The 26,878-nt window shown below is 39.1% G+C and overlaps 1 protein-coding gene across 1 annotated transcript in view; it reads left to right on the top strand.

Annotated features, from left to right (window-relative positions):
* Nucleotides 1-26,878, top strand: part of LOC102452890 (sodium channel protein type 5 subunit alpha-like) — a 340,594-nt gene that overhangs the window by 78,931 nt on the left and 234,785 nt on the right. The window contains exons 4-7 of the mRNA XM_075922835.1: nt 1,051-1,140; nt 5,525-5,653; nt 12,771-12,862; nt 21,896-22,126. Coding sequence (XP_075778950.1) covers nt 1,051-1,140; nt 5,525-5,653; nt 12,771-12,862; nt 21,896-22,126 — 542 coding nt within the window. The remainder of the gene's footprint in view (nt 1-1,050; nt 1,141-5,524; nt 5,654-12,770; nt 12,863-21,895; nt 22,127-26,878) is intronic.

Below are 26,878 nucleotides of genomic sequence, written 5' to 3'. Positions count from 1 at the left end.
TATGCCAGGTCATTTTCCTAGGCCTTCTGTGCTTCTCATTAAAGATGATATCAGTAAAATGTGAATTAATATTAACAAATGAGAGTCCCATTGCAGTTGGTAATTTTTACAGTGTGCAGCTTTTGTTTTAAAGGAAGTGATTCAGGAAACTCAGTTTTCAAACTTGGGAACCAATTTAGGATGTCCAGTTACATTAATGGGATCTCAATTTGCTATTTAGAGGAGTAGAATGCATATTTAGTCCAAATAGCCTAGTTTCCTAAGGGATATCTTGGTGTCCTAACTGAGGCACAATATTTGCAAATTGGGCTTCTACATGTGCAAAATTCTGGTACTGGAGCTACTAGCCTTTGGTATCCTTCCATACCCACAACATGATTCAAAGCCTAATAGAGTGAATGAAAAGACATGATCTAGACTAGAGCATGCCCCGTTCCCAAGAATGTTCAGATGACCCAGTTCTAAGAGCAGGAAAGCAGCAGCTTTGAGGGAGAGTATAAAGAAATTGAAGATGAATACATGATTTTCAGACAGTTTTTTTTACACAGTCTCACCCTCTGTATTATTATCGGTATATATACTGATATTTTATTCTTTGTTTCCTGGTACAACATAAAGTACTAAAACAGAATTAGCAGATGAATGGTTTCCCTTTTGTAGTTTAAAATGCATAACTGCTCCTCTCATACTCAGAAACGTTCACACTTCAGCACACTGTCACAAAATCCAAGCCTTCCCATGATTATATGTTTTGAATGTTTTATTCACTGAATGCCGCACAGTAAATGCCGCCATTTTACTGTAAAAAAAAAAAGATGCATAGAAGATGCAGGTGATTTTAAAAGGGGTAGTGCCCACAGATTGTACTATAATTAGGGGTTCAAGAATGTCTTCATTTATAATTGCACACAACTTCTGTGTGTTGATGTGTAAGCATGCTATACAATATGAATGACTCATTAGCTCAAATATGCACAGTGCTTGAAAAAATTAAGGACCTTTTATGAGGTCTTTTTACCCAGTTCCTTTTTTTCCTTAACTCGTGTTTACATTGTTCAGTATATTTATCATGTGCACTATTTTAACCAATTGTGTGTTCATGGCACAATCGGAGGTTCAGTCATGGAATAAATATGTTGAGTAAGTATCTCTGCTGATCTGTATATGCCCTGTCTTTAGCTCTTTTATACTCTCTTTTGTTGTTGCTTTCTCATTTTGTTTGATTTCCAATGTTATCCAATTTCCTTCCATTAATATTGACTTCTGTGCAATATTTGTCCTGACAAAATGTTTTGCCAGGTGTTTCTCGTCTCTGAAAACTGCCTTAGAAAGTAAGTTAACAATTTTCAGTCTACCAAGCTCATACTTTCTGCTGAATGCACCTGCTATGCTACATTTGGATGGAATCATGGTATGATGAGAGCTCCATTTGAAATTGGCCTACCTTCCTGAGTTTCCATTTAAGAGATTAATAAACTGCATACAGTATTTATAGAACATACTTAGCTCAAACCTAAAGGCACAATCCAAAGCCTGTTGATATTGATGTTACTGAACTTCGGGTCAGACCCATGATGAAAATGGCTGTGGTACATACAAAAAATTGTAGATATATTTTATGAGCAACCACCAAAACTTTGAAATTTTCTGTGGGTTTTTCTGTATTTCAGACGGTCAAAGTGCAGAAAACCCTCCAAGCTTTAACTGACAGTTTCCCTTTTTTTTTAAGCTGGCTTTAAAATTAAGTGTGATAAGTTTGCATTTCTACAAGTTATTTCAAAATGTTCCTTATGGAAATAGATATGCGAGCTAATCAACATACAGTGCATTAAACAATTACTTTGGCTCATTGAACCAATCAGCAGGGACTTTTTATTTTTGTCAGATATATGATAAACACAGCCATCTGCTGTTCTCTACCCTGGAGGCTGGTCAGTTAGGGCCTCAGGGAGAGACAGCAAAGTATCCTTCTCTTCTTTAGGGCTTCTAAGATCATGGAAGGCACATCTTCTGGTTAAAAAATTGCTTCCAGAAATTACTAACTTTAAGCCAACTCTGAACCTAACAGCTGATTTGATCATCATAACATCCTAATATCAGGATGCATCATGTATTTCAGTATGAGTATACTATCCTACAGCTATGTCAGTGGCTTTCTTCCAGACCTCTTTCCCCCAGTGTTGTCTTTTTCCTGTTGGAAATTGTTACAAAGTACAGTGCCTATCTTGTATTTGACTAAAGTATGGACATAACATGTATGCATGAAAAACTTAAAAAACAACAAATAGTCTAGTAGCACCTTAAAGACTAACAGAACATGTCGATGGTATCATGAGTTTTCGTGGGCAAAACCCACCTCTTCAGATGACCATCATCTGAAGAAGTGGGTTTTGCCCACAAAAGCTCATGATACCATCAACATGTTCTGTTAGTCTTTAAGGTGCTACTAGACTATTTGTTGTTTTTTAAGTTCTTCCTGTTACAGACTAACTCAGCTACCCCTCCGAAGCTTTTGATGTATGCATGAGTCAGTCTACAGGTCTGTACTTTGAAAGTTGAATATTTTAGAGGGAAAAATTAATGTGCTAGACATTTCTTTCAGTGAGTAAAATGGTAATAGTGTCTCCAGTACACCAAATAGGCTGTACAACAAATCATAGTCAGAATAGAAGCATTCATTGATCACGCAGCATGGAATGAATCCTTCCCTTTTCATTAAAAAAAATACCTCTCAGTCTTTCCTCCTCAAATTCAAAGCCCAAACTCAATGGTAGCTCATTTTGAAGACCGGAATGATCCAGTGAATTTTAATTCAATAATTATTTGTAAAATTAGACCAATAATACATTTAGAGAAATGAAAATGAATCTCTTTTGCATCATGCCTCAGTAAGGATGCAGAACCCTACAATAAAGAGAGCAGTGCTCTATACATATATTATAAAGCATCACTTAAAAAGAAGTGGAATAAACACTTAAATCCATTTCTTTTTTAAAAATGTAACTTGGTCCCAAAAGATCAGTTATCATTGTGGCTTCTGTTGTTATAGAAACCCTTCAATTGCTGAAGGACCTCCTCCACATCCATTCAGACTTAGAAGATGACTGTGAAATCAATTAAACTGTCTAGCAGGTTGAACAAAGTGTCATTTTAAGAAGCATATGTTCAGCAACGCGATTTTTAAAATTTTTTTGTACATGTTTTCACATTTATTAATGAAAAATAAGCTTAAAGAGCCCCTGTCAATTGCACGGCCTGTATTTTGGATTCCTGAAGCAGCACCAGATCTAGAAGCCAGGAAGATCTAAGTAAAGGACATGCTGCCCTAGTGAGAGCTCGGGGAGCATTCCTCTTTCAAGACTGCAGGGAGGCTTACAGATACAGTAGGACTGCTAGCTCACACCATAAGATGGCGGGGGTACTGGAGCAATCTCTGTGGGGGCCGGGGAGGTACCGAGAGTCATTGAATCAAAACAGAAACAACTTCTAGCTAGCAGGTGCGGTAGCCTCCTATTAGTGATGTTTGATTCCCACTGGCTGGTGTGGAGGCAGGGCAGGGCCACTGACTCTTTAGTGGCTAACACTTACAGGGCCCTTGAGAGGGTCTTTCTTTATTTGTGCTCAGCTGAAGAACAAAGGGCACCAAGACAAGGAGACTTTGCATCCTGCCTTCCTCTTGGTGCACAGTCTGGCCCTTATTTGCTACACTACATATTCTTGCAAAATCTCAAGCCAAACTATGGCATTTGCGTATTCATACCATTCTCTAGATTATAGCCAAAGAGGTCAAATCTTGGCCATCTTGAAGTCACTGGGAATGCTCCCATTGACTTTAATAGAACCAGGATTTCACCCCAAAAGCCAGAGTCTAGCACCCGTTAGTCAAGTCATGATTCCTGACTTAGTGGTTTTGGGATCAGGTGATATACGCCCAGGTGTGAGTGGGCAGTAAAATTCCAGGCATGTATTTAGTGCACAAAGGCTAGAACCTGACATGACCAGACAGTATCAGTAATCTGGGGAATGAGAATTGCACACCAACTGCTATTTCCAGTGAGGAGGCCCAAAAATGTGGTAGCCTATGACTTGTGAGGCTTTCTTGTATATGGAGGCAGGCCTACAAAAATAAGAATGAGAATTCTGCCTCATTATCAAATGTATCATCACTTCATCAGAGGAGTTAAAAATAAGAGGCTAATGGAGGTATGTGATACAGAGAACTGTTGGTGATGTGTTTAAAGGCTATTATTAATTATTATGATTTCTTATTATTATTATTATGAGGCATGTGTCTGTTAGAGAGATGCCCAAAGTAAGCACTTACAAATGGAAAAATGAGGCTGTCTAGTCTCAGCTGGTTGGATCATGTAAAGGACAGTCTTTGTAACTATGTGGACAAACAAACAAACAAATCAAGATTGATGGGAAAAGCTACAGAAAGAGGTTCAGAAGTCAATTGAGTTGAGACTCTGCATAAACACAAAGCAAAGAGATGGCCCCTGCCCTAAAGCACTTACAAATTTTCTACTGAGGTTATTAAAAATCCATTTCTTTTTGAAGTTCTGGATCTATATAATTTCTGTTCTTGATTAGAAATGGTCCTGAGGGGAAATCCTCCAGATCTGTCTAATCGTCGGGTAAAATCTTGGCTCCATTGAAGTCTGAGGCTGGGTTTCACTCATAAACTTTACGGGGTGAAAGAGGCCCCAGCTCTGAATCTTATAGCGTGGGTCCACGGCTACCATCCATACCAAATGTGCTCAGTTTTGTTCCAAATAGGTTTATTGCAAAGGAGAACTCATAGGCTAGTTCTCTCTGTTTTGTCATTCACAGTGAAGAAGCCATTGGTAATGCAAATCTTACTTTAGTAAATGAAAACACATGGCTTCCCCCTTTTTAAATTCAGGCAGGTCCAAATCATTATATGTAATCCATATTTTCAATTAAGGCATTACACTGCTATTTAATGCTCCTGGCAGGTATTACGTACCACAGACAGTGAAATGCCAGGAACTTTGCTGTTGGAAATCTATTTCTTTTTAATGAATAAGGAAGAACCAACCCATTATTTAATCTATTGAGCATTGATGTGGCCTGGGTAGAAAGAGATGAGAGGTATGAATAGAACCTTTCACTTAAATACAAGAAATAACAAGGAATGCTGCATAACCCATTCCTTTCCCATTGACTGTGGCAGGCGTGCTTCAGAGTCCAGTAATGTAACATTTCTAGATAGTTTTCATGCCTGACACAGTGACTGCAAATTCATCTGGATACACTGCAATGAAGCCTGCATTCATTATAAGGCTGTCATATATGCTTCCCCATTTCTCACATGGTCATCTGGTCCACACATGAAGCTGTTCACAAAGGGCCTGATGCCACATGAGTAATCCTGTTGTAATGAGTACAAATTTCTCATCTGAGTCGGTCTGGGCCCAGAGTGAATAAGCTGCGTGTGCCTCAACTCCTTCTCCACTAACTGCTAATGGTCTTGATTTTTCTTGGACACTTTATTCCTCAGGTACACTTTTACTGGCATTTACACTTTTGAGTCATTGATAAAAATATTGGCAAGAGGATTTTGTATGACAGAATTCACCTTCCTTCGAGATCCATGGAACTGGCTGGATTTCAGCGTCATTGTTATGGCGTAAGTAGCACTCCATTGTTCTCTTTCAAGAGTGTGATATGCAGTGTAACTACTTTTCACCTATTCTTAGAAAATCACCAATGTTCTAGCGCAATAATTCAGCTACAGCAGATCACCGTGGAATTATTCCTGAGTGGTTCTAGAGCAGGGAAGTAGGAGCCTGGATTCCTAGATTCCAGTACAGATTTGGGCAGCTTGCTGGGTGATCTTGGGCAAGTTATTTAACCTCTCTGTGCCTCAGTTTATCTATCTGTAAAATGGTTATAATAATATCTGCCTACTTACATGGTTTTATGAGCATTCATGTTTGTAGGTGCTGTTAGATCCATAGATGGACAATGTTATGTGAATGCAAGTGATAAAATACATAAATACATCTGGAAAAACTTAAAAAACAATGTGTAATCTTGCAGCACCTTAAAGACTAACAAAACATGTAGATGGTATCTTGAGCTTTCATGGGTACCACCTACTTCTTCAGATGAATGGAGTTATTAAAGGTCCAGTTCTAAATAAATAGGGAATAAGGGGAAGAAAGAAGGAAAAAGAAGGGAAAAAAGGGAGGGAAATAGAGTGTTCATGCTACATGAAAGCTGACAGAGAAAGTGCAAATTGTTCTTATGTACCTATTGTTTGGTTTTTACGTTTTTCCAGTTACAGACGAGCTCGGCTACCCCTCTGAAGCTTATAAATGTATCTTAGTGATAACTGCACTGCAAAAAAAAGGAAAGCTTTCTGCTTTGTAATTCTTCCATCCCTCACACAGACCACAAAAGTAGCTCTCATGTTTCAGTTGTAACTGTTTCTTTGTTGGAGACAGAAAATAGTAATTTGTATGTCTAACAGGGACTGTTAATAATAAATAACACATTTTAATTAGTAGTTACTAAAGTAAATATTCTGTTAAAAAAAAACACCTCACTCCAACCCCTAATAACACAACAGAAGCCAGCAAAATAGTAAGATGACTGAAAAGGAAACAAGAAGTTCTGAGCTTTTCCCTGAAAGATGCCTTGCACCGCTTTGGCATATGTAGAGTGTGGAAGTGCTCAAGAATCTCTGGCTCACAGAGGACATGGTATTGAGAGGAAGTTAGAGCATAACAAAGCTTCAGGCTTTGCAACTCTCTTGGGCAATTCTTTTGGTCACCAAAAGAATATTGAGATCACAAACCCTTTTTGTTCCTGCTCCCTCCCCTTGTAACATAACCAATACTTTTTCTATGGGGGATTTAAGTAGAATCTCCTGTGGTGGTTGTTAAGCTAAGCAGAAACGTATTGCATATACTGGGAACAAGGTCCTTTCACTACTTCCTACCCCATGGTTGAGTGCCCTATGCACTGTAAGGGTAGTATATTTTGGGTCTTGGTGAGCTGTTCTATCTGCCCAGCCAAGAATGTCTCTGGTCTACAGCAGCTCTTAGCTGATGCAGTCACTCATGTCTGACTCTGTGCCCATCTCACCATCTGGCTCCAATGTAGGCAATGTGAGTGGTCAGAATGAAATGAATTCCACCCATTTCCAGCTGAAACATGGGCTCATATTACAGGCTCGTACACGGGGGAATGAGGGGGATGAATGCACCCCCATGGTTTCCCAAGTTCTCCCAGGTTGTCTGAGCCTCTCCCCCATGCTCCGGCCAGCCAGGGAAAGACGGGCTGATTTCCCTTCCCTACCCCAGGAATGAGGCTGGGGGTGGGGCTGGGCCACTGTGTCAGGAACGGAACAGCCACCACCCCTTTCCACAGTTTGGGTTGGGCTGCCACATGGACTGCTTCTTCCCCACTCCTCCTGGGTGGCCGGGGAAGTGGGCTGCCAGTCTGCTTCGTGATCCACCGGTTGACTGTGATCAATATCTTGGGCACCCCAGATATTGAGCTATAATTGGGCTATAATTGGCCCTGCTGGGCATCCCACAGACACTGGGCGATTAGCAGACTGTTGTTCTTCTCAGTGCAAAGATGGCTGCCAGTTAGGATGCCAATATAAAGCAGACAGTAGACAAAATGATGACATGTATGTATTAGCTTTCCATCGCTGACAGTTTATTTTGAAACGGCTGTATACAGGCAATTTCACCGCAACTGTGTTGATTCCTTGTGTTAATATTATTCTAGTTTAAATTAGTATTTATTTTTGAAATTTTTAGGCACAACTGGAATATAACTGGAAAATAAGGGACCATTTTAAATTTAAATGAAAATAATTTAAAAATAAATCCCTTTGTAAAAAAATGGTCCCTTATGTTCCAGTTGTGCTGGTTTTTATTCAAAAAAGATTTAAATATCACCCTGGGGAGAAAAGAGCAGCAGGAAAGATACATTTTAAAAATTATATTTTAAAAAATTGCAGTCCACATTAGGGATGTTAGCGACTAGTTGACTACCTGATAAGCATAAGCTTATTGGGTAGTCAACTGCAGTATCAACTACTTGCTTCACCCCCCTTGCTACCTCTTTGAGAGGCAGCAAGGCAGGGGAGACAGGAGCTGGTACTAGGGGGTGCCAGCTTAAAAGCCAGTTCCCCCCAGCACCTCTATGAGAGGCAGCACAGAGGGCGGGAGATAGGGGAGGCTGCTGTGAAGCAGACCCTGTCTGCGGGGGTCCCAGTGGGGAGCTGGTTCCTCCCCTCCCCCCACAGACAGGGGCTGCTGCTGCCAAGCAGCCCCTGTTCACGGTGGCCCGTGCTGGCCATGCTCAGGGGCTGGTCTGGCAGCAGCTCCTGTCCATGGCCAGCCCTGGCTGCCATGAACAGGGGCTGATGCCGGAGCAGCGCCTGCCTGGAGCCAGCCCTGGCCACCACGAACAGAGGCTGATCCGGCACCAGCCCCTGTTTGCAGTGGACAGGATTGGTCCAAAATGCTCGCGCTGGTCCAAAATGCTGCGCCACCACATTTTAAATGTAGCAAGAGCTCTGCGGCTCTGCAGAGTGGTCCTTATCGACTAATTGTGTAGTTGATACAATCAACTACACAATTATCCAGAAAACTGCAATTTCACATCCTTAGTCCACCTTTACAAAAAAAGCATCCCACCCTAAAGAAATTCCTGCGTATGGGCCTGTCTTAAGACTGAGGCCCATATAGATCACCTCAGAGAGGTCAGAACCAGTCAATCAGCTCCTTGATACACTTTCACATCTTTCTTCAAGCAGACCTGAGTGTGCAGGAGAATCTGGGCCATCGATTTCTGTGGAATTATAGCAGCATAATCTGGAGCGATTCCATAGGGAATCTTGCCACATGCTATATTTTGCAGCACAGAATACACTGTGTTTATTTTGTCAATACCTTCTTTTCTCTCTTCCTCTTTGCTTCCCCAACCACCCTCCACTCTTGAAATTTCTGCCTTTGCTTTTCTTTTCACCTGTTCTCTGCTACGTTTTTCTGCTGCTTCCCCGCCCCGTTCAATTTTTGTTCTCTCTCCCCCTTTCTCCTCATTTGTTTAAAGTCTCCTTCCAGCAGAATGCAAACTCTGATAACACTGATATTTGAGCTGAACACCTGACCCATCATATTTCAGTGGGTCCAATTAGGTAAAACGTGTCCATTCATCCCTGGCCCAACTAAGGGCATTGAAGTTCTTTGCAAGATTCTAATGGGGGTAATTTTGAGACCTAACTTTCCATTAATATTAATGAAAAGAATGTAATTTGGAGGTATAAAATAATTATCATTATTTTCTATAAATATAGTCCCATTGATTTCAGTGGTCTTTGACTGGGGCATAGTATTAAGATGGCCAGATTCTGATCCTATAATCCTAAATTGCTCTGGCTGAAATCAGCATGTGGACATACTTATGATAAGCATTTAAAAATAGCACAAAGAAGAAGAGGTCCTTTTGGGGGCCAGCCCTATTGTAGTTGTCTGTTTGCATTAGTTCACGTGAAATATGTTCCTCCTGCACTGCTGTGTGTGATTCTTTTGCATTGCGTTTAAAAGTAGAGTGAAACAATGCACAGCCAGGGACTGGAACTGTTCTGCCATCCCCCCTACAGGCATGGAATGGCACCAAAATAGCAGAAGCATGGTTGTGTAGTTCTGTTCATGCAGGACTCTCCCACTCTGGTGTATTATGGAGCCGTGTTATTCATCGGCTTCCTCTACACTAGCAAACAAAGGACTTTGAGGGTGGACCAGGAAAGAAGAACAGTAAGAGTGGTGGACCTGCCATGATGCAAAGCCTACCTCTCCTTGCGGCTGCAAAATGGCTGTGTATCTCCTGCGCTGTTGCGCCTCAGTGGAGTGGGTGGGCAGTGTAGTATTCTACCCTCACACTACTTGGAGGGGACATTCTTTCCTGAGAAGACCATCACAAAAGAGAAGACCATCACAAAATTTATGATCTACTTAGCTTACCTAGGACTTAGGCAGTTCACAGGTCTTTTGCTGGCTCTGCTTCAGTAGGATGATTTTCACCCACTGTGTGCAGAAGCCAGCATTTGGCCCCCAAGAGCCTATGGGATTTTTGCTCTTTGTGATAATGTGTGGGTGTTTTAGTTCTTGAAGTGGTACAAAAACTATGTGGGGTCCAGTTCTCCTGCCAGCAGCTTCATAGCACCTCCACAGCAGGCTCCATTAAGTTCTCTAGCAAGTGTAGAAATGCTGCACTTCCTGTGCACTGTACATACCATCCTGGGGTTTCCTGGGACCTTTCTTGCTGGGGCAAACCCAGGACAGGGCAGTTTCTGGCTGCAGTTACTCAGAGTAGTAGAAAGTTTTGTTACCTCATTTCTGCATATAGCAGCTGCTAATATTAAAGAGTTATCGAGAATGTCTACTGAGAAGCCAACTGGTGTGGCTAGAGAATAGGGCCCCAGTATTTTGTTCCTAGGATGCATGCCAAATTACTGACCAAATGTTTTTAATCACTTAAAAATGTTTTTAATCACTTAAAAATCACTAAAATAGAGGGTCTGCAGTGGGGAAAAAGCCGCAGATGAAACAAAATTATGTCAATAATCAACTGCTTCAGATTCAGTTTTTACTCCTGTCAGTTTCTATTCCAAGCCATTCTGTATTAACATATTTTAATCAAATGTGTTTTTGACAGAATTGAGGGGTTCAGTGATTGGATAGGGCTGGAATGGAATGGAATGGAATACTGATGCAAACCACGGCAAATGGTTCTTCAGGCACTCAAGTAGCAGTGAGCGAGTTAAAATTGATTGCAAAATGATCTGAGTGTTATGAATCCTGTTTCCTAGGTATATAACCAGAAGACAGTTAGAAGCTATGGATAATGGGCTCTACTCTGACACATTTTGTACTTTACATAAATGCAATTTGCAAACCATTAAAACCAGAAGTGTACTAAATCTCAGGCAGCTCTATAGTCTTGTTTGCTTACAGTTCGATTGATACTACTGGAAGTGCGGCCTATGCGCCTGGAAACATGAGCAGTGAATAGTGTGTAAGGATTCAAACTGGGATGGAGAGCACTGAAATCTGAGGTTCTCTCCCAAACAAATTCATGGGTGTAAAGCTTTGGTGTGCCCAGCCAGAACATATACTGGTGATCTGAGTTAACTGAACAGCTATCAGGAGGAGATAAAGTCATTTTGTTAGCTAGTATTATTGTACAAATCCCATATTTCCTTTTAGAGTTATTGGGTCATTACTGTGAAATAACCATTACTTTCCTTCCTAAGCCCATAATGGACCAGTTGTATAGGCCTCTTGTAGTACAATAGATCAGTAAGCATTCCAGATTGTACACAGGATCTGTTTTCCATATTGCATGGGAGTATACATACATAGTACCCTGCACACTCACTGGGATTGCTCTTTATTATTTAAAAGCTAGACTGTGTACAAAAGGCAGTATCATTTGATTATATGCTTATCTACAGATTATTAATATGCTCTTACAAATCTGCAGTGAGTAAAACCATAGCCATGTGCCATTGGTTACTTATAATTTCTGGACATTTTGGGAGTTCAGCTGCATACAGCCAGGATGGTATTCAAACCAGTCTGGAGGAGGCTCTGCCATTAGGAATTGAATAACAGCTGCAGAAAGAAGTTTTCATACCATCTCTAGCTGCCAAAGAGGGCTTTAGCCCTCATTTGACTCGAAGAGAGAGGTAGTGAGGGTACACTAGAGGAGGAGCTACTGATTAGATAATCCTGTGTGCACCAACTCTCCCCTAAAACTCGGGAGAACAGAACCAGTGTTGCTATTGCTAGGTCATATTAGTAGGCGTGGAGAGGCTGCTCTGTAACACCTCCAAAGGTATCTGTCCAAAACTCAGTGAACTTCATCCTTGAAACACCAGTTCCACTGGATAGTTACCACAGGATTGAAAGTTACCACAGGATTGCTTCAAACCTGTCTTCTGCAACTGCAGGCAAAGACTCTGTGATAAATAATTTTTTCATCATCTCTTGGAGCTCACAGTAGTTGTACAATGTTCCAAAGCAATATATGAGAAATAACCCTATGGAATTATTTATGTTGATATTTTCTCATGTATTATATGTGATTGATTTATTTCAGGGAATATTTTATACTTAAATTTCCTATCGTAGTTTTATAACTTATTTTCCAGGTTTTTTTCTTTTTTAAGTTTTCAATCATTCTTGCGGGGATTAAAATGGAAACAAGATGGTATAATGTGTATAATATGCACAGCTGAGCACAGTTACAACCAACTCCTACTTATGGTTTTAAAGAACATGATGCCTAATTCATAAGATTTATGATGTAAGAAACATTTAACATCCTGTACAATATGATATACTCAGGAAGAATGGCATCTAAGAACAGCCTTGTAAAGTGGGTGTACTGTTCATTCAGGTGTATTTATTTTTATGTGTGAATGCACCATTCATTCAATCCAATAGCATGCTCTACCGTATAATTCCAAATAACTGTGATTTAATTCTACAGGTATGTAGGAGAATTTGTGAAACTAGTCAGTGTTACACCTCTTCGGACTTTCAGGGTATTGAGAGCTTTTAAAACTATTTCAGTAATCCCAGGTAAGAAGCCCTGATCCTTGCATATTGGCTCTCAGCTACAAGTGATTCTCTCTCTGTCTCTCCTTGTCCCCTTGACTGTTGTTTTTTGCTGGCGTTTTGTCATTGTCTGTGTGTGACTTTCCCTTGTTACAGATACATAACTGAATTTGTGGACCTGGGCAATGTCTCAGCCTTACGAACGTTCAGAGTACTTCGGGCGCTGAAAACAATCTCAGTCATTTCAGGTGAAAATCAGGTTAAACACTCAGGCTGCGGTTAAAGCCTACATGCCATTTCCAGTAGTAAATACAGTGAATACAAATGACTTACGACAATAGATACTGAATGGGAATGGATGAATGTAGGGAATGTGACCTGTCAATAGAAGACTTTTTCATATGTTTTTCAATTCATCTTTGTGGGCAAAAAGAATCACAATTGTTTCCATAATTACAAAGCTCACTAAAACGAGTACTATTGTATAATAAGCTTTTTATACAGTGTATCATTAATCATATCCATAAAGTACTCATTCATGAACCATATGAAAATGGCAATGAAATTCCATTAACATCTTCAGATTTTTATATTAAAAATGAAAGAATAAATGATAATGTCAAAACGTATTAGAACTTGCAAGTGCCTCTGTTGACAACTTAAAGTTTGTGCTAAAAACTGAACTCATTTCAAGGCTGAAAACATAGGTAGCTTAATTCTTCTGGCGCTATCTTGTTTACATTAATTCTTGTCGTGTTGAAGTCAGTGGGAATTTTGGCATTGACTTCAGTGGAGATCAGGTCTCTCCCAATTGATTTTTCACCTTTTTAATGGAACAATCCCAGTGTTTTGACCCGGTTCCATTTGTGAATTAACCCTTTTCCCAGAGCATAGTTTTAATCAAACTATTTGATCCCTTTTATTGTTGTTCCTTACAGTGATTAATAATTGTTTCAAATTAGTGATTTATTCAGAGATGAGCCCATTTCAGAGCTAGCTCTTTGAAGATACATTCTTGCCAAGTGTTATCTATGGACAGGTCTCATTCAGCCTCAGTGTTTAAAATATACAACCTGCATGGCAAGGTAGAGAAGATAGCAAAAACCGTGCATGGTAGATCCTGTCAATGATTATCCTGAACAGATGTTGGCAATTACATGTCAAATATATTTGAAAAATGAAGAAGATGGCACAAAATCTCAAGCACGGTCATTAAAGTGTAGTGAAATGTTTCAACACAGTAGACTAAAAACACTTGAATATAACGTGAAAATCAAGACAAATGACCTAGCATAAGCCTTTATGGGCATGTGTGTTATCAGCTATGATAACCAACAGCCACACATAGCTTAAAATTTAGGCATAAATTCACTGATTAGGATGTGCAAGTTTTAAGAACACACCTTGTGCAATTACAGCCAGATCCTGCAAACCTTGATCATGCTGAGCAGTACCAGACTCCACTATTAGTATCATTAAAGTCAGTGGAACTTCTTGCAAAGTAAGATAATAGTCAGTGTGAGGAAAGGTAGCAAAATCTGGCCTTTAATGAGTAGTTTTAGAGGTTTGAAGCTTCTGGACACCTGTAGTGTTTCTGTTTTTTCTATTTAATTTGTCATCATGGAAAGTTAAACCCAAAGTAGCAGGCAAAAATAAGATTTTTACAATTAAGCTGTTCACTGTGAAAATGTTTTTGCTTGGGAAATCTTTGGCTCAACTGCAAGCAGAACTCAGTGATTTACAAATCGCAAAAGGCAATAATAATAACTAAACAAACAAACAAATAAAAACTCCTAACAACAAATGATCTCTCTCGCCTTTGCCAGTAATTTGAAGATTAACCTGAAGGGACAGTCGTCTCCAGGGAACGCCTTTCAGTTTCCATCTTGTCTTCAATCCAGAACCTCCTCAGAGCATAGCCTACCAATTTTGCTGTTATGTGTGGTGATTCTGTGATGTGTTAAGAAATCAGAAAGTGGACAGAAGCTTGTTTTGATTTCAGACAATAAATAGTTGTTGCTATTTTGTAATGAGAAGAGGGAGAGGACAAGAGGCTGTTATTTAAAATACACCCAATCCTTTCTGTAGTATTAAATACTTGATTTGAGCCATTTGTTGGTGAAAGAAGATATCAACTATAATTTGTCAGTGCAGTACACTTATATCACATGTTTTCTTATTTTCCCCTCTAGATGTAGACTCAGCTTACTTTCTTGTCGCTATTTCAATACCTGGTTGCAAGGGGCTGAATATTTTGCTAATAAAACTCCAGGGAGTTCTGCCAGCAGAGAGTTTGGTCATTGGATTTTACCATCCAAAATGTCTGTGTTTTGAGCATGCAAAGTTACACAAATGGAGAGCTATGAATCATTAGGCATCTATTTAATTCCTAGTAAAACAGAGATGCATGAGACCTCTTGTGCTGTTTGATAATTTCAGCTGAGTTATCCTTTAAAAAAAGTATTAAGATAAGTCTATTTTGGAGCTCAATTTGAGACTTTAATAGTAATACTGGGTTACCTTGAGATGAAATAGTACAACATGTGTTGATTTAAATATGAAAAAATGCTAAACAGTAATATCTTAAAGGTATTCTAAGGCTGCATTGTGTTTTTAATGCCTTGGTTATTTCTTAGTTGAAGAGGGTTATTGCTGGAATTCACTTTCTTTTGTCAAGATCTGAGGTGATATCCAATCACACTTTTGCAATATCTGGCAATTTCTTTTTTGAAATACCTGACATTTGTGAGCTCAGGGAAATTGCTTTCTTGAAATAATGGGCCAGATCCTCAATTAGTGTAATTCTTCCATCCAGCAAAGTGCTCACTGACTGATTTTTCAGAAACATTCAGTATTATCTTAACTCTGCATTAGCCTAAATCAGTGGGAGTTTTACCATTGATTTCAGTGGGAGAATCCAGACTAATGTTTAGTGCTTTTGAAAATCACACTCTTAAGTGTGTACCTAATTGGAGTAGACCCACTGAAGTCAAAGTGTCCATTGAGTTAAATAGACACCTTTTCATTAGATTTCAGCAGCATGCCATTTCCATGTATACTGGCTCAGAATCTGACCCAATCAGTCTATGTTAGGAATTTAAGTGCTGCTTTAAAAAAATGCCTTGTCTCTGATTTCTTCATATATCTCCATCCACTTCAGCTGCTTCACTTGGGAATAATCAAGTCCTCATGTATGTAAACTTAAAACATATTGTAGGTGATTTTACCTATTAATTAGAACTTTGCACTTTGCTTATAATCATGTCAACTAGACATTGTCCATTTAATTTTAAAATGACATTCTTGAACCAGCCCATGGGCAACTCAATAACACCAGTCAATGCCCCATTTGGTACGCAATCTAAATATCATGGAAGTCTATGGAAATCTTTCCATTGACTGCAGTGGACTTCAGATAATATGTGCAGAGAAATCCCATCAGTCCTTGATAACTAATAAATAAAACACATTAAGCCCCAGTACAGGTACTCATTGAAAAAGGCTAAACTCGGGCTGTGGAATATTGTTAGCAGGAACAAGGGTCATAAGCAAGAGCCCTCACCTACAAAGGATGAACACTGGAGACTGCAGTATAAACTCTGCCAACGGGAGCATCTCTGCTTCAATGTTGGGATGTGAGAGAGAGGTGGTGTCAGAGGTTAATAGATTGGAGGCCTTGGGGACCTGGTCCAGCTCCCATTGAAATTAGCGCACGTCTGTCATTGACTTTGGGAGTTGGATAGGGTCCTTAAAGGCTATAAATTACATGCTGGTTCCCATTCCATACTGAATTTATAGGGAGAGCTCAGAGCGCAAATCTTTAGACCTTATGGTTGAAATTTATCTGTGTGTGGAGTGACAGCAAAGGACCCTGAGCGCCATTTAAATCCCACTTATGTCCAACTAGAAGATTTACCCAGCATTGCCCAGGTCTAACTCTAATAAATTTCATTTTTCTTCTTTTAAATCATTGTTGTGGCATGGGTCTGTAGGCCACCCCGGAGAGAGAGGACAACCCCAGCCCTCACTCACCGCAGCAGCTGGGGGCCAGGTGAGAAGTGTTTCTCCATGGCTGCTGCAGCTGTAGCGGACACAGCCAGGGGAGGTGTACATGTGCCCTGGCTGGGGGACAAACTGACACACAGACAAACAGACACACCCAAAAGCTCTCTGAAATATGTTATTGATGCAATCACTTTCTCCACCCCTGCCTCCTACTATATGGAGTTATGGCTGTCCAGGTCAACACCTCTGGCCTCTTGCTGCCCCAGTGGTCATTCAGCAGTATAACTGGCCCTCCCGCCTGACTCCTCCCTTTCCACTTTATGAGAAACAATTGAATTCCATGCATATCCCATTGTCCTGGTACAACCAACCCCTAACCTTGCTTTACATTAGGATAAGAGGAAGCTTAATAGCAAATTTGGTGGTCCTAGCTCTTAGGAGGAGGAGGAGTTCAGCCGTTTAGGAGGAGTTCTTAAACAAACAGACTCAGAGTTGGACAGACGGACACACAGACACACATTTCTAAAATACAGAATAAGATTTAAGCCCCACTTTAAAGATGTATTACAGGAGGTCTTGTTTTGTCCCTCCCTATAAGATTCAGTTTCATCCTTACAGTATCTATGTACTCCGCTCAGGAAGCAAGCAGCAGGTGGGAAGCTGTCTAGAGGGCAGCAATCAAACATGGAGGTGGAAAACACATGTTATATGTTAATGTCTTTATATAAGATGGGCCTAGGAAAAACTCATCCTTTTCACTGAGAGATGATCTGCAGAATCACTGACAGTCTTATACATTTTCCAAGATAATAAAAAATTCTCAGCCACAAAAAATACACGGTAGCTAACAACATAATACACTCACTGAAGTGTATTCTTTTCTTGCTACATACAAGTAACTCCAAGAGACATTAGTGAGAAATATGCATATCTCAGGAGATGAGAATAGACAAAATGATAGCAACCATAGCGCAAATCACACTCTGTGGTTTGATTTTGTTTTTCTTTTCTTTTTCTGGGAATATGCAGGAAAGTGTCTGATGTGCAGTAAGTGATTGCCAACATCTGGTATGGAAGGCATACTCAATAATGCTAATAATCTATTAAATTTTATAGAAAGAATGGATGGTTGGGGGGATGACTGTTTTCACTGTTTGATGTTGCTTGCATTGTTTATGGTTTATGATTTGCTTTTGAATACTTATTATTTGATTAACCTTTGGTGGTGTCCTAATGCATTAACCTCTACTATTATTAACAGTAATGTTTTGGGCCAAATCCCACTTGTTTACTCCCTCTGTTTATCTAGGTACACCACAGCATCTGAATTTAGTGGCTCTACCCATGTGAGTAAGGCAAGCAGGATTTGGCCATAAAAGTGTGGAAAGAATTTAGCCATTCAGAAGACTATGTCATTAATTAATCAGTAAGGACCTGATCCAAAGCCAATTCATGTTAATTGATTTGTGACTTCAGTGAGTTTTGGATCAGGCCTTAAGACTTTCTGCTGCATGCTGCCCTGTTTGGTACTTGACCTGCAAGAGTTAAATAAATGCCTTTTAATGCTCTATAAATAGTACATTCTATTAAACTGTATTGCAGTGTTCTCATTGGCATTATTTCAAAGGAAGATTAGTTCCATAGAAGATTTAATAGTGGTCTAAATTTGAATACATCTAGCAATTATCTTTACAAAACATGGAGACAGGATCTGGGGAAAGCAAAGCACCCGCAGCAAGGTTCTGAGTGCCCTCAATTCTTGTTGACTTAGCTCTCATAACACCAGCATTGTAGTGTTTTGTCTAGTGATGATTTAAATATATTAGCTAGTGATACACAAGCTGAGTGACTAAGAGAATGACAGTTACCTCTGCATATTGATTTTATGGGATAAGACAAAAATACAGTGATCCTGCAAGAAATATTCCAAATCGCCTTCTGGTTTTACCCATAAAAATACAACATACCAATAAAAGTGAAATAAGAATAATTTATTTTAATCAATAATTATAATTGAATTACTAAAATGCTTTTCCACTAAACTGCTCAAGTTCTAAATAAATAAATAAAATGGAGAACCCTCTAAAAATTGAGTTCTCTGGTCCTTGCAAAGATTAAACATATAAAATGAACACTGGAGGATAATCAGTCCATTTAAAACCCTAGCAAGTAAACTGCTAGAGTAAGTTTCAGAAATTGACCTTAATATTAAACAGCAGTGGGTCCTGAACTTGCAAACCTTTCCTCATGTTACATATACCTTACCAATGCAAATAAATATTCTCAGGGTTGAATCTTAATATTCTCCTTGCTCATACAAGGAGTCCCAATTCTTCTCTCTCAGGTGAACAAAAGTTTGCGGTTTCAAATTTTTAATTGTCACACAGTGTGGGACATACACCACATTAAATTGCTGTGTGAGATATCTTGTGATATGTCAAATGCTATCAAGACATCTGGCAAGCTAACTAATGGGGCCACAGTACTAAAGGAATACAGATGGACAGTCTGATCTTGAATTCATATGAATATAAGTGCATGTCCTGCAGGACTTTCACATGGATTATTGTGAGAAAAGTGTAAATGATTAGAATTTGTGGGTTAGATGTTTTCCCCTATCTAAACCCCAATTCTTAGTCATACATACCACATTTGAGTAACTGCAAAAAGACAAATGACAATATATGTAAAGAGCAGCCAGTGATGAAAGCTCCAACAAAGCATGTCAGTGAGTTAGATAGAAAACAATTAGAAGAACTGCTCTAATGCATTTAGAATTGATTTTCCTCACTGGCTGTTTTGTTACTGTTCAATTTAAAACCATTAACTGTCTGATACTGTTTTTCTTAATACCCACTCTGCCCCCATTGACTTGTGTGGGAGTATTGCCTGAAGAAAACCTGAAAATTTGAGGTGTAACCAAACTTTCTGTAGATACACAGCAAGGCAGAATAAAGTCTCCTATTGGGACACCTGTTTCTTCTTGATTTGTTAATGTTAATTTGGGGCCCGATTATCACTGCCATTCAGGCACCAAAGTAAGTGGGCAGGTTTCCAGAAGAGCTCAGTACGCTCAAAATTCTGGTCCTTGTGTAGGTCCCTCAAAAAAGGGGAGAACTCATCTCAAAAAATATTACTTGGCATTGATAAAGGTTTAGAAAAGGGCAACAAAATGATTAGGGATTTGGAACAGGTCTCATATGAAGAGAGATTAAACAGACTGGGACTTTTCATCTTAGAAAAGAGGAGGCTAAGGGGGATATGATAGAGGTCTATAAAATCATGAAACGTATGGAGAAAGTGAATAAGAAAAAGCTATTTACTTGTTCCCATAACACAAGAACTAGGGGGTCACCAAATGAAATGAATAGATAGCAGGTTTAAAACAAACAAAAGGAAGTTTTTCTTCACACAGTGTGTGGTCAGACTGGGGAACCCTTGACAGAGGATGTTGTGAAGATCTGGACTTTAACAGGGTTCATAAAAGAACTAGATAAATTCATGGCGGTTAGGTCCATCAATGGCTATTAGCTAGAATGGCTAGAAAGGTGTCCTTAGCCTCTGTCAGAGGCTGAACATGGATGACACGAGAGGGATCCTGTGATTATTACCTGTTCACTCCCTCTAGCACATCTGACATTGGCCACTGTTGAAAGACAGGATGTTGGGCTAGATGGACCTTTGGTCTGACCCAGTATGGCCGTTATTATAAAAACTGGACCCCACTGTGGGTGCTGGGCACTTGAAAATCTACTGGACACTTGAAAATCTAGCCCTGAATTCTTTTGAAAAACTAGCTCTGGAATAGTGTTTCTACAAATCTTTCTTTTCTTTTCTTTTTTTTCTTTTTTTGCCACTGTACAGAGGGACAAATGTTACAGCCCTTTCTGTCCCACCGTGGCATAAACTGGCTTTGCACAGGAGATCCAAGAGAGGTTAGAGAGAAAACATGACCTTCCTACAGCCTAATTTAGTTCAGTAATGGCTGCATGACCATTCCACTGTCATTAATATACTGAATGGCTTCTGATAACCATTGCACACTGCACAGAAGTGTAATTTGCTTATGTTTGTGGATCCATGAATGGGCAGATTCGTTGGCCCATGCTGAGACTTCAACCTACTGCAGAAAAATCTATTTCCCTTTTTTCCCTAAAAGTTTGAATAGAGAACAAAATTGGTTTGCTTCCTTACAGCTCCTTGTGTACATTTTGTTTTTGTTTTTGTTTTTTTTAAGCTTTTAGATTTTTTTTCAACCCATCCAGCTCTAACCCAGTGTTCATAGATATTTAGTGCTATGGGGTGGAATTCCTTGAGTATCAAGACCTAATATGTATGATAATGTTCAGGGGACAGATCAACTCATTGTGAATATTTCCCATAAAAAACCTCCCCAGCTTACTCTTACATTTTTTCTTTTAAATTAATTCCCTTTAATGGTACCATATTAGTGTTGTTAAGGACCAAAAGCATTCGTTATTGTAATGGAATGGTCATTAAAATGAAAGTTAATTAAAAAAACCATAGCTGCTAGTGGCATGCAATTGCACTGGAAGTCCTGCTAGATATGTGACAAATAAGAAGGCTTTTTAAAAAAGAATGAGTCTTCCTTGGTGCTGTTTACCTCATGTAGCACCTTGACCTCATTTTATGTGAACTAATTGAAGTTAGTGGGACTATTTGCATGAGTCAGTCAAGCAGGATTTAGCCCTATTACATAAGGTGTCCACACAGAAAGCAGAAAACAGATGCTTCTTCATGTTATTAAAAGTTTTACGATTTTCAAAATATCTTAGTGACTTAGACTCCAGAATCCAATTTTCAAAACTCAATGACACCTATACTCCCAAATCACTTCAGTATTTTTGAAAATTTTAGCATGTGTTGACAAGTCCATTATGTAAATTGTTAATATGTTTAAAGATAATACGCACCAGGAATTTATTGAAATACTGCATACTGTCTATTCAGTTTTATTTTACATATGATCAATTTTGTGTCTCACTGTTTGTCTTTTAGCTCAAATATTTTTTTCATTAGGTTTTAATGTTTTTTTCAACAAACCTAAATAGGAAGAAATTTGTCCAAAATATTAGGCCCAAACTACATTTTCACATGAATCACTTCTGCCTTGTTTGTGCTATCAGGTTGCAAACATGTCATATAGACCCTTTGGTTAGGCACTATAGCTTTGGGAGTTTCAGCTCTCAAATGGAATTAACAATGCCGTTGTTCCCATTTTTAAGTCTATGAACTCTTGGCTTTTATCTCCCTAGGACTGAAGACCATCGTAGGTGCACTTATCCAGTCTGTTAGGAAACTTGCTGATGTGATGATCCTGACCGTTTTCTGCTTGAGTGTCTTTGCCCTCGTAGGCCTCCAGCTCTTTATGGGCAATTTGAGACACAAGTGTGTTAGGAACTTCACAGAATTTAACTCTACCAACAGCACATTTTATTCAGGCGTTCAGAAGTGGAACTCCTTGGATGATTTTCTTAATGATTCAGGTAACCCCTTCTCTTTAACCTTTAAGTTAGTTATCTGTCTCTGCATTATGATAATTCAAACCTATGTACAAACCAATAACTGCTTAAAATATGGATGGACCAAACTCCTCCCCCAGAACAGTTATTCTTCACAATGGCCAAGTGATTTGAAAAACTTCAGATGTGGCACCTGTTTTTGCTGCATTGTTAGAAGCAGGGCTATCTTGTTGGCACTTCATAGGCTCATGTGATAATTGAAACAATCACTGTGGTGTTGCCATTTCTTGAGACTTTTTGAGTCCCATGATATTTGATGTTTCTTAAAGACCCAGTCAGATGGTTATATGAAAATCTGACCTTTCTCACTCTTTTTTCCCCTTTTATTTTTAGTTCTCATAGTTAATTGGAAAAGCTTGAAAATGGGATCCCAAATTACTCCAAAAACCAAAGGCAAATAAAATGAATGCAATCTTTTACTAATGACAAAAATCTCATGATTTGGACACTTGACTCCCGATGTGGAGTTGGCAGTAGTGCATTATCTGGTGCTGTGATAACATTACCAGAAGCTCTGCTTTCTAAATCAAAGCATTTCCAAGCAATCTATAGGTTGTTTTTCTTTGAATTACAAGTAAAAATATGTTCACACAACAAATTTTACAAAATTACCTTTTGGGTAAATACATTTCATTGTCAGAATGAATGCCTCCACTGTTGATAAAAGGTCTGATCCGAAGCCTGTGGAAGTCAGCAGATTTTCATTGATTTCAATGAGCATTGGTTCAGGCCCTAAATAATTTAATGATGCTGCTGAGGAAAAGTAAATAATAGCAGCATGACAGATGTGATTCATGGTTAATTTATGAAAGGTGAAATCGGCGAGGATTTTGTTACTTTATTTTGAGAAAAAGGACACCCTGGTGGTTATTTTGAGAAGAAGGACACCCTAGTGGTTAGGACACTAACCTGTAATTCAGATTGGAGTTCAATTCTCTGCTCCACCACAAAATTCTTGGGTAACTCACTTAGGGCTAGAACTTTCAAGGACATTGAGTGTCTAGGTGTGGATCTTAAAATTCTTTTAAAAATATGGTTGTTAGCATGCCCATGTCTTAGGTCTTGAAACCCTGTGCAGATTCAAATGTGTATCCCTGGATGCAAAACCGTATCCACAAAGCTGCAGGGCTCTGCCAGGAACCGCAACAGCAAAAAGAGCATCATGTTGGGCCATTGCTCCCAGGAGCCAATGCCCTGTGCCAGCAGCTCCTCTGATGTGATTGTACTGCCCCTTGGATAAACAGATAGGATGGAGTGGGAAGAGAATTTGGCTCTGGATCACTGTGTATAAAAGTCAGGAATAGCCTATGTAGCAATTGTCTCTGTACAAACATAACTAATATGAAATATTAATTATCTGAGTTACCAGGTGTTGCTCAGGTCTGTAATTTGGGAATTCCATCAAATGTACTTTGTTTCTTCATCCCTATAAACTCTTATCAATTACAGTAAAACCTGTGTTATCCGGCACACTCGGGGATTAGGGCGTTCTGGTTATCTAAAAATTCCGGTTATCTGAGGGTCCCATCAACCTAGGAAAAACCAATGGACAATAATAGTAACATTCAAGTTTTTAATATTGGCAGTTCTGTAGAGTGAGGCAGTTGGTCTCACATTTCTATTTTGAGTTAAAGATGATTAGTACTTCTTAAATAAAAAATTGTTAAGCCAATCAAGGTAACCAAGCCAGGTCTGTGCACCTGAAGATGTAATAGTATTGTGGCTGGAGGAAATGCCAGTAAACAAAGTTTTTTGGTTAACAGAGTGCTGGATAACAAAGGTTTCACAAATGTTTTAACATTAAAGGGCTATACTCAATTTGGTTTCCAATAACATTTTCTTTCAGTTTTCAAACCTTAAGCATTGATTTGACTGTGCCAAAAAAGAGTACTAGTGCAAATGTCTCTACTTCTTTTCTGTACAGTTTATTGAAAAGCAATCATATTGTGAAAAATCATCCTATTTTTCTGGTTCATCATGGTTCAGTTTCTTTTAACAGTCACTCAGTTAAGTCAGTTTTGAGGACTGTACTTGCTTTAGTGATTCTGACTCTTTTTCTGTTTGATTTTATGTAAAGCAATCCCATTCCAGACACATCCCATTTTCCCAGCATAAGCAAACTCTTCCTTAGCTTCCTCTTATTATAACTTAAAGTGGTATACTGAATTTGGTGGTCTTCGTTCTTGCCATTTAGGAGCTGTCCTTGATTAAACAGATAAATAAACTCTCAAATATATAGTAGATGTGATGGGGAAATACCTTTATTGGCTGGAGGAGTGGAAGGGGAATGTGACCTCGTAGATGAATAACAGCCTTAGTGTGATGATGGTTTTGACTGCCTTAGGGTTTGGCCTTGCGGTATACGTAGTAAATAATAGTAATACTAATTAAAGGTTTTAACATGTTTTTATAATGATGGAAAATGAAGACCGAGTGAGGTAGCAGTGTTCAATTACAAATGGTGGACAGGATTAATTAAACAAAATGGAAGGAAGTGTTGAGTCAGTTTGGAAAGATATTGGGGGAGCAATGAGAATGAAAGAAAATAAAGAATCAAATGAAGTAAAAATCTTAAATGAACCAAAATGTTCCATAGAATCTCTATGTGTAGTAATTCCATGCTATAATAATAAGAATATAGCTGTAAGGATATATTATCGACCATCTGACCAGGATTGTGATAGTGACTGGGAAATGCTAAGGAACATTAGAGAGACTATAAAAATAAAAAAACTCAATAATAGTTGGGGATTTCAGCTATCCCCATATTGACTGGGTACACGTCACCTCAGGATGGGATGCAGAGATAAAATTTCTTGATACCTTAAATGACTGCTTCTTGGAGCAGCTGGTGCTGGAACCCACATGGGGAAATGCAATTCGTGATTCAGTCCTAAGTGGAGTGCAGGATCTGGTCCAAAAGATAAATATAACTGGATCGCTTGGAAATAGTGACCATCATGTAATAAAAATTAATGTCCCTGTGGTGGGAAAAACACTTCAGCAGCCCAACAGTATAGCATTTATTTTCAGAAAGGGGAACTACACAAACAGGAGGAGGTTAGTTAAACAGAAATTAAAATGTACAGTGACAAAAGTAAAATCCCTGAAAGCTGCAGGGAAACTTTTCAAAGACATCATAATAGAGGCCCAACTTAAATGTGTACCCCAAATTAAAAAACACACTAAGAGAACCAGGTTAAGTGCCACCATGGCTTAACAACCAAGTTAAAAGAAGCAGTGAGAGATAAAAAGGCATCATTTAAAAAGTGGAAGCTAAATCCTAGTGAGGAAAAAAAGGAGCATAAACTCTGTTAAATTAAGTATAAAAATCCAATAAGAAAAGTCAAAAAAGAGTTTGAAGAGCAGCTAGCCAAAAACACCAAAAAAGTAATAGCAAAATGTTTTTAAGTACTTCAGAATCAGGAAGCCTGCTAAACAACCAGTAGGGCCCCTGGATGACTGAGATGCAAAAGGAGCACTCAAAGATGATAAAGTCATTGCAGAAAAACTAAATGAATTATTTGCTTCGGTCTTTACAGCTGAAGGTGTTAGGGAGAGTCCCAAATCTAAGTAGTTTTTTTAGGTGAGAAATCTGGGGAACTGTCTCAGATTGAGGAGTCATTAGAGGAGGTTTTAGAACAAATTGATAAACTTAACAGTAACAAGTCACCGGGACCAGATGGCATTCACCCAAGAGTGAATGTACAAGTATACAAGAGGAATGTGGGGAGTGTCTTTCTGCTTCTCAATTGGGGGGGCCATGTCTCTGAGGGTTTGGTTGCAGTTTTTGCTTCTCACTTGTATACAGCCCCTGACTGATTTTTCTGTGGGTCAGCAGCCCCCAACCCAAAAAAGGTTCCCTATCCCTGGTCTAACAGGTAGTCCCGAGCTAATGTAGTATGTAACCCCTGTGATTCTGTGCTGTTGCTTTTTAAAGCTCTAGTTAGCTAACTCTGTCTAATTTCAGTCACCTTTATAGTTCATTTGGAGGGAGGTTCGCACTAGGCAAGCAAGATGATAAAAGAAATTGGAAATTCTTCGATATGAGGTGAGATTAAAAAATCGGGACTGTTTATTCCTCCAAAATGACAAAGGAAAGGTGACTTGAAGTATTTGAAGCATGGGTTAATATAAAATTAAATTTATTGGTTTGTTTGATGTGCTTGGACAAACTAGGACTAAGAGACATGGATTTCAGCTTAAAGACACTTTATGTAAAAATGGTTGGTTTTTTTTTTAAAGAAATAAGGTGAAATCGGTGGAATGAGATTCCAGTGCAAGAAGGGGCATCAAGCAATATTCATGTATATAAGTAACAGAAGGGGGCTGGATACTGAGCACTTCTGAAAATCTGGCCTTTATTTACCTACTTAGATAAGAGCTGTGCTCTTTGAAAATCTGGCCCCACTTGTGGGTAATGCACAGTTGAGAAGCTGGGTCTTAGAGACCAAGAGTTTTAAAAGTGACTTTTGGTTTTGGATATCTCAGTTCTTAAGTATCCAGTTGGAGAAGTCTTAAAGGGGTCTGCTTTTTAGAAAGTGCTGAATACACTCCTTTTAAGATGTCCTCGGTTGGGCACCCAAATATTGAAATACTTGAAATCATTAAACACTTTTGACCAGCTAACTCTACAAAATTTGATAAATTAAAGGTGTATTGGTTCTGTTTTGTGCAGTAGCTGACTGCCCTTTTTGTGGGTCGGGAGAGAATTTT

The sequence above is a fragment of the Pelodiscus sinensis genome, chromosome 2, assembly GCF_049634645.1.
Source record: "Pelodiscus sinensis isolate JC-2024 chromosome 2, ASM4963464v1, whole genome shotgun sequence".
Classification (NCBI taxonomy): domain Eukaryota; kingdom Metazoa; phylum Chordata; order Testudines; family Trionychidae; genus Pelodiscus; species Pelodiscus sinensis.
The sequence above is the reverse complement of the archived record's forward strand: the minus strand, read 5'-3'. Positions and strand labels throughout refer to the sequence as shown.